General features: G+C 45.4%; 1 protein-coding gene across 2 annotated transcripts in view; it reads right to left on the reverse strand.

Annotated features, from left to right (window-relative positions):
- The window catches only part of LOC144807767 (interleukin-12 receptor subunit beta-2-like), a 762,710-nt gene that overhangs the window by 658,733 nt on the left and 89,057 nt on the right, over nt 1-14,920 (reverse strand). For both annotated transcript variants that reach the window (XM_078673425.1, XM_078673424.1), the window contains exon 2: nt 13,835-13,932. In XM_078673425.1, the coding sequence (XP_078529551.1) occupies nt 13,835-13,904 (70 nt within the window). In that variant the 5' untranslated portion in view covers nt 13,905-13,932. The remainder of the gene's footprint in view (nt 1-13,834; nt 13,933-14,920) is intronic.

The following is a 14,920-nucleotide window of genomic DNA, read 5'->3' on the forward strand; positions in this document are numbered from 1 at the left end:
AATATGGGGCAGGGGACCCTCCTTAACTTTGATGCACAGGGCATGGTGTAAGTTTTAGAAATATTCACCCTTAGGCCTCTGTCCATCATGAAGCTCGTAAATTTTTTCACTGCACGCTGTAATCCGAGCCTCGTTCGTGACATTAATGCTGCATCGTCGGCGTATAGTAGGATAGGCACCGGGGACCCATTTACAGAGGGGTAGTCATATAGTGAGTCTGTTAAATATTGCCCAATAGAATTGATATATAGGGTAAATAACAGCGGTGCTAATATACAACCTTGTCTAACCCCTCTCAGTATGGAAAATTTATCTGAGCATTCTCCTTGTTGGCCAAACCTCACTCTAGCACCTGCATCCTTATATAGTTCTTTTATAAAGGTGATGATTTGATCATCGATGCCAATATCACGAAGTGTTATCCAGAGGAGCCCGTGGTTGACGCAGTAAAATGCGGAACTTAAATCAACAAAAGTGATGTAAAGTTTTCCGCATTTGGCCTGGGTATATTTGGAGATGAGTAGAGACAGGTTTAGACATTGTTCAATCGTCCCTTTCCCTGTTCTGAACCCATACTGCAACTTAGAAATAACATGGTGATCCTCCTCCCTGGATTGGATTCTGTTCAGAATTATTCTGCCGGCCACTTTCATGAAGGCATCCAGAAGAGAGATTGGCCTGTAACAGGTGGGGTAATTTCTATTGCCTTTCTTGAAGACTGGGACCACGATGGCATCAGGCCAAGTAGAAATGAACCCACACTGGTTGGCCTTATTTAAAACGTTCGTAAGCAGGGGGGCCCACAAATTCAACTCTGCCTTATAAACATCGATCGGGATGCAATCAGGGCCTGGTGCCTTGCCTGATGCACTTTCTTTAATGGCCACGAGCACCTCATGACAGGTGAACGTTATATCCATGGGAAATGGATTGCAATAAATAGAATCACTGGAGGTGACAGTGGGTACGCTTGATGTAGGTAAGTTCGCCCCAGCTATCGGGTTATTGTACAGTTGTCTGAAATGAGTGACCCATGTATCACCTGTTATTGCAACATCTATGGTATTTTCGCCCGTGTTTTGCAGAAATGAGGACTTGACCACTTTCCAGAAAGCGGTATTGTCTCTTAGGCGTGAAGCCTCAATCAAGGACGCCCAGGCCTCTTTTTTCAAAGCAGATTTTCTCGCCTTAATGGACAGTTTATATGACCTTCTAGCTTGGCGGATTGTGTCTAGGTTTTTAGGTGTACCCTGCAGGGCCTTTTTAAGGTTTTTTAAAGCTTTCGTACAGTCACTATCAAACCATCCTTGAGATTTGTTAGTACCGCATCTAGGTGCTCTAATCAGAAGGTTCTTTATCGCTAGCTGGATTTTCAAGAATGCGGTCAATACATCATCAGGGTCCTCATTATCTCCCAAGCACCGCAAGATGTCGCCAAAAGAAGATGATATTAAATTTTTCAGAAACCCGGCGGGTTCAACCCTTTCCCATTTCATGACATAACCATTTCTTGCCGTCAAATTGATCTTTGGATTATAGGAACAAGTGCCCGATTCTCTACTTGATGCCCCCCTGAGTTTTACAGTAAGTGTTATAGGATAATGATCGCTAAGTAAAACTTTTCCTATTTCCCAGTTGTTTGCGAACCTTGCGGGCGTGGAGGTCATTAGGACAAAATCTATAATAGAGTTACTGCCTCGACCATTAAAGGTTGGTTGAAAAGGGACAGGCGGTGAGCATAACTCATTTGCAAAAGACAAATCAAAGTGAAAGGCGATATTAATAAAGAGATTACCTATCTTTGTGTGGGTAAAATGTGTGGGACTATCTTCCCCATATTCTGCTAGGCCGCACAAACCTGTTGCTTGGTGGGGACAGATGCTACAATTGAAGTCGCCAACCCACATTATCACCTTTTCCCCTGGTATTTCTTCTTCGAGCGAGATTAGGCTAGTCATGAGGGTACAGAGAGTGGGCTTTATCATGGTACTGGACACGTTGTTATAACAGTTAACTAAGATAATATTGTGTGTAAGGCCCCATCTAAACACCATAATTTGAAAAGTGGAAAGAAACTTGCGTACTTTAACATCCCCTGTCGTTGCTACGTATATGCAAAGGCCTCCTTTGTTTCGAACCTGGGTACTAGGGAGGGCAGGTGAATGAAATGTTTGGTATCCACTAATGTGCTGTTCCTCTATCAACCATGTTTCTTGTAAACATATTATACTATGTTTCTTGACAACATCTAGCCAAGTTTGCAGGGAAAGCTTATTGGCTAACCCCGCTCCGTTCCAGGAAAGCAGGGTATGGAATATCTCACTAGTGTTCTTTGGGAGGGGGCCATCACTGGTGTTTATTTTTGTACTTATTTGGAGAGTGCAATCAGGTGTAACCTGCGTAGCAGTTAGCATTGGGGATATTTCACTAGGGGGAGTGTTCCGGTTACAGGAGCCTAGTTCTTCTGGGGGCTCCGCAACCGGGCCATCATTAGGCGTAACTAATGCATATGGATTTAGGTTAGATTGGTCCGCAGTGTTAATAATGTTAACCAGCGTCTCTACCCGTGGAGTGTCATGGTGCTCTGTAGTTAGCGTCTTTATTGGAGTAAATGTACCCTTGCCCACAGAGTGTTTTGCCTGTCAATCCAAATCTTTGAGGCCCGACAAACCGTTATATCTGTTATTTAAAGGAATTTGCCAGAATGGTGCATATGAGGGGAGAGGAACAGGGTGTGCGTTTCCCCCCCAAAACCTGGTTAGCCTATTAGGGGAACTAGGATTGTGCCACGTAGGTCTCCTTATAAATGGGTTTATATTAAATAAAGAAGGTACGCGGGCACGGTGTAAGGAATTATTAAATGTATCTCCACCGCGCCAAGAAGAAACCAGTTGTTGAGGGTAGAAATAACTCAGATCTCTCGTTGAGATGCCGTTAGCTCCCCGGGCCTCATATCAATCAGTGATATGGGTAACCACCCTGTGGTCTCTGAAATTGATAACGACCACATCCCCAGGTAGATCTTTAGGCCTCTGTCCCACCCAAGTCAACCTTCTCACGTTCACTATCTCTCCATCTAGGTGAGGGGGCAGTGGCCTGTTGTTTCTGAGCCAATAGACTACCTTATTCTTTAAATCTAGATTGCCTTCCCTCTTACCTTCTATGAGTTCAGGGACCCCCAGGAGAACGATTACAAGAGGGGCTGAATCTGGAGGTAGATCTATGTGGTGGTGGTCTTTGTTGCTATTTTTCTCAAGAGGGCTGACTCTATCCGAGTTTACAATTTTAGATTTTAATTTAGAGGGTGGATTTGTTTTGTGGGTGCTATCATTTGACCCTCTAACCTGATGCCCCTTCGGCTTCATTACCCTAACAGGACTTTTACTGCCCTTATTGTTTCGTGCATTTCCTGGGTGAAGTAATTTCTCTCCTAGCTGTGCCTCTCTATCAATGGTTTGTACCGATTGCTGTGTTAATTTGGGAGATGCTGGCCTCAGGGATTTTGAGTATGTTAACTTATTCATTTTTGCTTCCTTTTGGCCAATAAGATTTGCAGATGGTACAGTGGCTGGGGGCGCCAGTACAGGCTTCGCTAGGTCCTTGATTAACCCTGTGTTTTTACCGATTGCCTGCTCTAGAGTCCCCAGCCAATGCTCTATTCTCTTTAATCTCTCTATTAACGGCAATATAAGGGATCTAATTAGATGTTCCATACTTCCTATTAATTCGGTAGTCGATGTTTCTTGTAAGGGACGATGTGGTAAAGTAACTGAGCCTAGTGTTGTGGCTGCATTAGATGAGGAGGCTTTAGGGGATTTACCAAAGTCGACTAGTCTTACTTCTCTGTAATTCACTCCCCCTCTTTCTCCTTTTTCTTGGTGGTGAACCTTGTACTCGAGGTGGCTTTGATTTTTTAGCCTTTTTTTGGGTAACCTCTACGACTGGTGGGGGCGACTCAGCTAGTACTTCAACCTCTGGTATCGAGTTACTAAGGGATGGTAAAACATTTATATGCAGTTCATTAGTCTTATCGGGTAAGGAAGTTGTGTCTCGGAGGAGCATTGGGATGCTGTCACTACTAGATATGTCAATGTCCTCATTTTCATTTTCAATGTGAAGACTCGTGTGTGGAGAGGTAACTTGCTGTAACGGGCCCAAGGAAGAGCGATTATTTTTCATGAACTCGACTGAGCGACGTCGCTCAGCCCGTCGCTCAGCAAGTATGCTTTCCCTTTCGTTTTCCACAGAGGCCCTAATAAGATAATTGTCTAGTGTTCCTCTATTTGCTCCTCCTGCCAACGTAGATGTTCCTTTAATAAGACTCGAGGCCATGGTGCCAGGGGGCAATTTGAAACACAGTTAAACATAAGCATAAGAGTAATGTCAACCAAGAAGGAGGACAGAATGTGTTTCTAGAATGCTTTTGACCAGACAGTGATGTATGTCAACTTACTAGAATATAGCACAAACTGCCCTGGCCGGGGTGTCAGAGTATAGGCCCAGCCCGGCCTCCTCTGGCCTCTGAGGGCCACAAGAGGGCCCGCCCTTTGCCCGGGCTTAGCCCGGCTGGTCCCGCGCGCATCCCGCGATTTTAACACCTCCGGGTGCGGAAGTGGCTGTGTGTGTGGGCGGGACCCAAACCGGGAATTCTGGGCAATGCAGTCCTAATCCTGTTCCTCCCGCTCGGCGGCCGCTCGATGTCCAAACTGCGGCGGCGGGGAGGGACAGTAACACAAAAGGAAGCTCCTGCTAGCGGTGGCAACACGGGGACACCACTGCTAGCGCTCCCTGCGCGGCTCCTGACGACGGCAGCAACTCAATCCCAGAAACAGCCTCGGGACCCAGGTACTGGCTTGAAAAAGTGTATGCTTTTTGTTGTAACTACATTTACAGCAGCTCAGCTAGTTTGCATGTGTCTGTGTGTATGGAACCTTAGAGTGCATGATGACAGCGTAGAATGTTGGTATGCCTGGGACTGGAGGAGTGACAGTTGGAATGAGTGGGTGAGCTATGAAGATCAGCTCCTGGTGGGGCCATGTACCAGCTTGGATATACCTTATGTCATCTGGAATTGATCCTGTAACCAACATGAATTGATCCTGTAACAACTTAATAAATGTCTACTTGGATCTACCTCGTGACTACCATTTATACTTCATTTCACTTTTCAAAGGCTCCCCTATCAAGGCTAACTCAGTGCTATAACCGGATCTAAATCCGTGTTGGGAATCATGGAATAGTCCATGGGTTTCTATAAAACCAGCCAGTTGCTGATGTGCCAGTTTTTCAAGAATCTTAGCCGGAGCGGGAAGTAATGAAATAGGCCTATAATTGGCCGGGATGTCAGGGTCGGCGCTGGCCTTTTTGAGGATGGGGACCAGATGGGCGTGTTTCCAGGATTCTGGGTAAACAGCGGTGCTGAGGGAGTCATTCCAAATACGATTAAGAGTGGGATTAAGGAGAGATGCAAGAGCTTTATATTGCTTAGCTGGCCAGGGATCACTGGGTGAACCTGACTTACACTTAAGAAGCTCTATAAGAGAGCGATCTTCAGAGATCTCCTCAAATTCTGAGAAGACTGGAGCTGGGGCATGGTGGACAGATAATTTTTCCCCAGTTCCAGGGTTGTCAGTATTAGGAAAAGAATCGTATATAGTAGCTATTTTCTCCTCAAAGTAATCGGAAAGTCAGGTGCAGAGAGATTGCGACACTGGAAGTTGGGGTTTAAGGGCCTGAGGATCAGTAAAGGTTTTTACCATGCTGAAGATCTCCCTAGGAAAGAGCCTCGCGCCTTATTAATTTTCTCCGCAAGGTAGCACTGTTTGTGATTAATAATCTTTTTTCGATAATACTTAAGGGCGGCTCTGTACTTAGATTTACTATCCGCAGAATAGGATTTTCTCCAACAACGTTCCAGAAGTTTACATGCCGATTTACATTTACGAAGTTCATCAGAATACCAGGGTGCGGCGGGGGCTGATCGATGAGTTTTTATGGGACGAAGAGGGGCAATAGCGTCAATAGCCGTGGAAACCCAGTTGTTAAGGTTGACCAGGCGAGAGCCCAAATCAGAAGCATCTAGAGGGGCAACAGATGGAAGGTGGTCAACTATACTATCCAGGGAGATCTTACTCCACTTTCTACCAATCTCCTTGGGCGGTATCCTAGGCCTGTCCTGGTGATACAAATGGACGGTAAAGGGTATAAGATAGTGATCAGACCAGATCACCGGGCTGGGTTCACTAACCATGATGTCCGCAAGATTGGAACAAATAAGGAGATGGGTCGGTAGGTCTCGCAGACTGTCCTATCCTCTCCTTGTTTTGCTATGACAGAGATGGAGGCCTGAAGCATCGATGAGGGAAGATGCCCACACTCGTGGATGCATTAAAAACTTTGATGAACAGTGGGGCTAATATGGTACAATATGTTTTATAGAACAGGGCCGAGAAGCCTCCTGGGCCTGGTGATTTGTTGGGTTTCAGTCCTGATATTGTGGTAATGACCTCTTCTATTCTAATTGCGTGATCTAATGCAGAGGCCTGAACATCTGTTGGTTTGGTTACAGTGGCTTTCTCTACGTAAGATGTGATTGAAGTGGGAGATGTCTTGAGCTGTGTATAAATCTTTATAAAAATTTCTGAATCTAGCTGCTAACACGTCATCTCTAGTTATTATCTCACCCGTCTCAGTTCTTAACCCCTCCACCGTGTTGGCTTGGAGATGCACTCTGAGTTTGGTAGCTAGTAGTCTCCCACATTTATTACTCCCTAGATAGTAAGCATGTTTAAGGTGCAGGATTGAGTATTCAGCGTGATCCATGTCCAATCCTGCTAGTTGCTTCCTTGCTAACTCCAATTGTCTCCAGACCCGCGGGGCACCAGTGCAGTGGTGGATATGCTTGAGCTCGCGAACCTGTGTCTGGAGTTCCTTGCATTTCTCTTGTCTGGCCTTGTTTTCAACGGCCGAGACCGCTTCCAGCACCCCTCTAATTACTGTCTTTAAAGCATCTCAGACCATTGCAGGGGAAGTCTTGGGCGGTCACTAATCTCTAAATATTCCTTACCACCTTCTCTGTTTGTTGGATTGTTTCTGAGCGGCGAAGCATAGATTCTCTCAATCACCAGCCCCGAGGGCCTCTGTAATGGGATGGAAGGGCGAGGTCCAGCTGGACCGCCAAATGGTCTGACAAGGTTCTAGGCTCAATATCTATGGTATGTACTGCCAGCTGCACCTCTCTTGAACTCAAGAAGTAATCCAGACATGAGTATGATCGATGTGCATGGGAGTAAAATGTGTAGTCTCTTGTCTCAGGATGGAACTCCCGCCAGAGGTCTCTCAATCCCAGCTCTCATAGCCACCGCGAGCTCCTCCTTTACTGTTTGCCCCTGCCGTCCCATGTCTCTGGGTCGAGTGGTCTAGATCGTTGTGGAATACCAAATTCAAGTCACCCCCCAGTAGTACCCAGCCATCTTGTGCTACCCTTACGTCCCTTATTGCATCTTGTAAAAACTGTTCCTGTCTTTCATTTGGGGTATATATTGATCCTACCAGTAACAAGTGTGTGCTGAAGTGTATGTGGTATCCCAAAAGCGGCCCTCGATCTCTGCTACTTTTACTCCTATCTTCCCTTGAAAGGACCGTCAAAACAATATTGCCACCCCAGTGGATTTCTGGGTTAATGAAGAGAAGAATTGTTGTGGGGAGGCTGTGCATTTGAGTCTCAGCCAGTCTCTGTGCAATAGGTGCGTCTCTTGCAGGAAGCATATGTCCGCTCGCGTATTTTCTAAGTAGGAGAGAATCACCCTCTACTTTACTGGAATATTTAGCCCCTTGACATTGAGGATCACTACTCGTAGAGTCTGTGAGTCTGTCATCCTATAAGTATCCAAGGGGTAAATGTGTAGTCCCTGTGTATGCCCCCCTCCCATGACCATTGCCCAGGAGAGTGTATCATGATCTAAGAGCAAATACATAGGTTGGTTAACTGACAGGCACCTGTAAACAAATCCCGAAACTAAAATCATAATTAAACGAAGTCTCTGGATCGGGAACAGCCATTGGAGCGCCATCCCCTTATGAGCAATTAAGTCTATCATGTGGGGTGATGTGGAACATCTTACTGTCCCCTGCACCACCCTGAGTCCCCCGCCATCTCCCTATCATTTGCTATGTCACCTCACGCCGGATCATTGCTACAATTGTCCTCCAATAGCTTCGCCAGGAGCGATTTTCTTTCAGTCACCATTGTTTTATGGTCTGGATCAGATCCTAGGCCAGCCTCCAGGTACCCTTTTTCATCTCCCTCTGATGTCTCTTTTCCGATTATAGGCAGGATTGTTTTTGTGCAGGAAGGGGAACCTTTGTGCTTAGAAACAATGAATAGAGGTGTTTTCCTATTTCTATATGTGCTGCAGAATGCAGCACAATTAGAAAGAGGAAAAAACGAGGAGAAATAAACATATTTCACCTCTTTACGTCTCATCTGGGAAGGCACAAGATTTTGAAGCATTACCAAGTTTTTAAGGTCTTGTAAATCCGGGAATGCATCAAAAACCACCGAAACCATGAGAGTTGCGTGGGAACACCACCACAATGCCCATGGAATGCCTCCCTTGAGCAGAGTAAGGCAATGCAGCGATTTGAGCTGTGTTGCACTACTCCATATTTGTGAAGCTATTCAAAGCCACGCAAAGTGGCTTAAACATAAAACCATAGTAAAGGATATACTAAAACAAATTAAGTAAAATGAAATACTTGCTTCAAACACAACACTTAAGTAACAGCAAGAAAGTACAGCACGCATTGACCATAGGTCTGGCCTTGCCAATTCTGCAATTGTTACTTCTTTTATTTCCAAACACAACTGTATGCAAAAAAAGCAACAGTATAAAACATATGAAAATAAAGGAGTGACTGAGCAGCCCAGACTCACCAGCCCTGGTAAAGAAGTGCACTTTTTTCAGGTGGGCTGTGTGCATTCGACCAGGCAAAATTCTCCCCTATATATTATTACTACATTGTTGTATTATAAGAAGCTACAAACATGACAAGTAAATCCCTCCATGATTGTAAATGTATGAGTTGAGAATTCCAAACGTGAATTTACACATGTAAATCAAGATATATATGTCGAATGTTCCCTAAAAGAATGTAGGCACAAGAATCCATTATTAGATTTAATAATTTAGTTGAACACCTTCCTATACTGCATTTGAAGTCTTTCCACATACATTGTTTTTTCTCACTTTTCTGACATTTTAGTTCTCATTCTAGCTAACTCAGGAATCTGGTATTCCAGCACCCATAATTACCAATACGTTGGTATTGTAATCCAAAGGTCAAAAAACATAATGTATAGAAGTTTAGGAAAAGCACTTTTATTGAGATTACATTTATTGAGATGGAATATTACACTTTTCCATGATAATATATTTACAAAACAGGAGACTTCTGATGCTGTTTTTGCAGATCGCCTGTTGCCTAGGAACTTTTAGGACATTAAACGCTTAGTAAAATAGTATGTGTCAGCAAATCTTATTGAATATGCCCCATCTCTCTGGCGCATTAATCCTCTTAATAAATGGTATTCCAATATGTTAATGTTAATGTTATGTGGATTTATATAGCGCACGGCTGCCCCAGCCAAGGGGCGTCCCGGCGCTGCGAGCAGACAAAATGCAGAGTGAAGGTAACAGAAATGGAAGTCAGATTATTGGAAAAGATGGGTTTTGACGGCCTTTCTAAAGGCTAAAAGGTCTTGAATCCCCCGTATGGTTTCAGGCAAACTGTTCCATAGCTTGGCAGCAAGAAAACTGAAGGAACGGCCACCGACTCTGGCCAGTCTAGTGCGAGGGATGGTCACCAGATGTTGTCCTTCTGAGCGGAGCGATCTTCTAGGGATGTACTCAGACAGGAGGGGACTCAGCAAAGGAGGAGAGGCGGTTTTAAGAATTTTGAAGGCTAAACATAGAGCCTTGAACTGGATCCTTTTACCCACTGGAAGCCAATGCAGTTTTTTTTAAGGTTCCAGAGACGGAAGAATGGCGAGGGAGGCCAACCAGAGCCCTGGCTGCCGCATTCTGGACTCTCTGCAATCTGGTGGTTTCGGCCAGGTTCGCTCCCAATAGGAGAGAACTGGCATAGTCCAGTCTAGAAAGGATCGTCGCCTGAACAATGAGCTGGCGGGTGCGGCAGTCAAAGAACTTCAGAATGGGCCTGATGTTGCGTAAAATGCCAAAGCACGTGGCAGCCACTTTCTTAGTGTGGATGGTAAACTTTAAAGCCGAATCGACCCAAACACCCAGATTTTTGACACAGTCTTTTGGCTTGGGGGGAGGGCCTAGGATGTCAGGCCACCAGTTATCTCCCCAGGATGCGGTGTTTTTTCCTAGGAGCAGAATCTCGGTTTTTCCGGCGTTTAATTGAAGAAAATTTGCCGTCATCCAGTTGGTGATGTCAGTGAGTGTCTGTTTAAAGTGATGGGCTTCCAGACCACTGTTGTTATTCAGAGCCACCACCAACTGGGTATCGTCTGCATAGGATACCAGTGCCATTCCGTTCCTTCTAGCCACCTCCGCTAAAGGGCGAACATAGACATTGAACAGGGTAGGGCTAAGGGACGAGCCCTGCGGTACTCCCTGTCCAATGCTATGCTCCTTCGAGATGTAGGGAGGGGTGGAGACTCTAAAGGACCTGTTAGACAGGAAGTCTGTGAACCATCCCAAGGCTGCCTCTGTAACTCCAATTTCCTCCAATCTCGTCAAGAGGACCTCATGTGACACCGTATCGAAGGCAGCACTAAGGTCCAATAGGACCAGTGCTGCAGTGCCGCCGGCGTCAAGAATGGAACGGAGGTCTTCAGAAACACTGAGCAAGGCTGTCTCGGTGCTGTGACCAGCTCTAAACCCGTGTTGGGAGTCATCTAGAATGTTGTTGGTGAGGAGGAAATTGGACAGGATATTGTTGACGTGTGCCTCGACAACTTTGGCAGGCCAAGGGAGCAAGGAGATCGGCCTGGAGTTCTCCGGAAGTGAGGGGTCTAGGGTGGGTTTTTTTAAAATGGGGGACACCCAGGCCTGCTTCCATTTGGAAGGAACACTGGCGGTGGAAAGTGACAGATTGATAATGTCACGAATGTGTTCTGTGATGAGTTCGTGGGCTTCACAGAAAATGTCCGGTTTTAAGGGGTCTGCCGGAGATCCGGATTTAATCTTTCTGCAGATTTTTAAGAAATTCTCTCGGTCAAGTGTAGGAAGGGAGGTGAGAGAAGGCCTGGTAGGATCAATGGTAACCGGTGACTGCGGGCATTTGGGGAAGGTGTCATATATCTTCTTGATTTTATCGGTGAAGAAATTGGCCATGTTGTTGCAAAGGTCGGGCGAGGTGGTAGTAGTGTTAACAGATTTTTTTGCAGTTAGATCTTTCAGAATTTTAAATACCGATTTTGAGGTGTTGGAGCTATTGTTGATTTCACTAGCGTAATATGCCGCTCTTGTTTTGCAGACCTTACGGTGATAGGTTTTTTGGCGCAGGACATAATCTTGTTTAAGGTTGGCATCATAGTTTTTCCTCCAGCACCTCTCTGCCTTCTTACATTCCTTTTTCAAGGTAGCTAGTTCCAAGTTATACCAAGGACTGGCAGTGTGGGTGCGGGCCTTGGTCCATCTGGCAGGAACTAGGATGTCGAGTGCCTGGGTGATCCATAGGCAGAACTGATCATATCCTACATCCAGATCCTCACTTGGGAGTAGGGGCTTTAATACCAAGAGATCATGTAGGTCTTCAAGGCGAAGTTTTCTCCATGGCCGTTTCTGAACAAGGGGAGTAGGTGCTACTACCGGGCTCGAGTTACAGGGAATAGATAGAGTCACTAAGTGGTGATCTGTCCAAGTCATGGGAATAGGTATGTCTGAGGAACCCTCGGTGATGTTGGAAAAAATGGGATCAAGGAGATGACCTGCTCTATGGGTAGGGCCTCTGACAAGTTGATTGAGTTCGAAAGCCGCAAGATCCGCTAAAAAAGTTGCCACTTTGGACTCAGTGTTCCTGTCGAGTTGTAAATTGAGATCGCCTATAATCGTAAAGTTGGCTGAGTTGATGACATGAGAGTTCAGGTATTGTAGAAGAGAATTAGTGAAGGGGACGTCCGCACCAGGGGGTCTATAAACCAGAAGTCCAGTTGCACAGAACTGTGGATTAATTTTAATCGAAAAGCGAGCGCTTTCGCTGCCTCTAATGTCTACTTTGCTGAGTTGACAATCAAAGTGAGATTTTATTATGAGCGCTAACCCGCCCCCTCTCGTGCCCCTGTTCACGGTGTGGATAGAATAGCCTGTAGGTGTTACCAGGTTGCAGACCGAGTCCATCTCGTCAAGGAGCCACGTCTCAGTCATGAACAGGGCATCAAGAGAGTGGTCAGTTAAGAGATCATGAATTTCAGAATGATGTTTGGACATAGATCTTACGTTAAGGTGACCCAGCCTGAAGGTATGGGCAAGGGGGGTTTTGGATTTACTTTTAGTAGTAGAGCACAACTGGGAGGGATTGGCAAGAGGGTGGCGTATATGAGCCGGATTACGTCTAGCGCAGGAGCATGAAGAATGCTGAAGGCTCAACAGCTCAGATTTGGAGTAGCACATCTTACCGCCTTGAAACCAGAGTAGAGAGCAGAGTGCCTGGCGCCTAGCGCTACCTTAGCGCGGACGGGCGCAGACGGGCAGCTCTTTGGCGGGTCTTCGGCGAGGCTGCGCGCGACCGCTGCGCGCTCACGATGTTGTGAGGGCTAAATAGCCACAGGAAGTTGGACACTAGAGCGCTAACCGCTCTGTATGCTGGCCGACCGGAAGTGTCCCAACGAACAGATGCAGGGAAACGGATCCTACAATCAGTATTATGGCGTGTGGTGCAGGGGAAAGTGAATTTTAATAAAAGCGCTACACAGTAAGTACACAATTCAGAATACAACAATTTTAAAAGGACGTTTTTTAAAATCAGCGCGCTAGCTTACACTGCCCAGGTCAGGTCGCAAAGCGGGTCGGGGACACTGCCACTGTCTCCTTCCCGCGAAGCGCTGCAGCCCCTGTTCCGCCTAAATAGCCACAGGAAGTTGGACACTAGAGCGCTAACCGCTCTGTATGCTGGCCGACCGGAAGTGTCCCAACGAACAGATGCAGGGAAACGGATCCTACAATCAGTATTATGGCGTGTGGTGCAGGGGAAAGTGAATTTTAATAAAAGCGCTACACAGTAAGTACACAATTCAGAATACAACAATTTTAAAAGGACGTTTTTTAAAATCAGCGCGCTAGCTTACACTGCCCAGGTCAGGTCGCAAAGCGGGTCGGGGACACTGCCACTGTCTCCTTCCCGCGAAGCGCTGCAGCCCCTGTTCCGCCTAAATAGCCACAGGAAGTATATACCTGGCTCTAAACTAGCTCCCGTAGTGAGGAGCATGCAGGTATGAGCCCAACTCAGTAATAAGGAAATTAATAGCTGGCCCTACCTCCATTGACTGAAAAGTCCAAATTAAAATTACTGTTGGGCTTATAAATCCAAATTAAATCACACCCTTCACCTTCATTTAGGTCTCATTGTATACTTCTCATTCATTCCTGATAACATAAAGGTCAATACTGCACTTGTAAGCTTTTATAAAAAGAATTCTTCTCTTTTATTATCTAACTTAAATATATTTATCAAATCTCATCTTTTAATCAGTAATTTAAAAAGCTAAATAATAGAGTGTCTCAATCATATTGTACATTAAAACATTAAGATTAAATCATTTTACATTATTTTCAAGAAAAAAGGAGGAACAACGTCCTCCTAATACCTCCATTGACCCTGCAGCAAAGCATTTGGAGGACAAGTGCAGCTTTCCAGGAAAATATACTGATATTCATGCCTCCAGTCAGTAGACCTCCATGGACACTGTAAGACAAGGCCAATAGCTTTAGAGCAATGCAGTAATACGTTCAACAATGTATGTACGTTTACAAACAAGAGCAACGTTTTGATTATCAATGCTTGATGGAAGAACACAGGAGTCAAATAAATAAATACAATACATTTCATGAAACAAAACACATTTGCAAATCGTAGCTGGTCATTATACGTTACTACTATTCTAGTGCCTATGCACAAAGCACTATAATCTTCTGCAACTTTAGAGGCTATACCCATATGTTAAGTCTATGGGAGTGATCGTGATAAAATACCTACTTTGCCAGCATGAAGCCAAGCTCACATTGCAAGCAGTTCAGGCAGCAGGAGCAGTGTCTCAAACAGTGCAGAGCAGAATCTCAGTTCAGTACAGATACCCGTCACTCACTCATTGTACTGCTCCATTTCAATTTGTATCTCTCTGTTAACTCTACTGAGATTTGTTCTACCATTCAAAGTTTAAATGTTTTTCACAATGGTTGGATGCACTTGGTACAAATCTGCCGAGGCTCAAAGCAATGGCCATTAACCGTTTCAAAATGGCCAGAGGAGACCTGCCAAAGCCTAGTAGAGTGGGGCCCTCGTTACTAGTGGCACCTTAATTTCGACGGGTCATGTGAAGTCAATGGGAGTCCAACAATCTTATCTGGAAGCACCCAGATGCATCATACTCGGTCGGTTGAACTCTCCTGATCCGAGTCATTCGGAAACCATTTCCAAACCGATTAGTTTGGGATGATTTCCTAACCGCATCGCAATCGGGCCCTTGATGTATATAGGCGGCTACGAGCAGCTGAGCAGGCCTCAGTAATTGACCTGGATGGGATTCGCAAATTAGGGGGCATTCAATCCGAATACAGGCAGGCATCCCAAAGCTTATGTTCTTTTGATTACAGAGAATCTACTAACAGTCAACAGCTTATTGGCCTGGCTGCTGACCTCTGATCTCCTTTGTAACAAATGGGTGTAATTTGCA

This window comes from Lissotriton helveticus, chromosome 1_2 (assembly GCF_964261635.1).
Source record: "Lissotriton helveticus chromosome 1_2, aLisHel1.1, whole genome shotgun sequence".
NCBI lineage: Eukaryota > Metazoa > Chordata > Amphibia > Caudata > Salamandridae > Lissotriton > Lissotriton helveticus.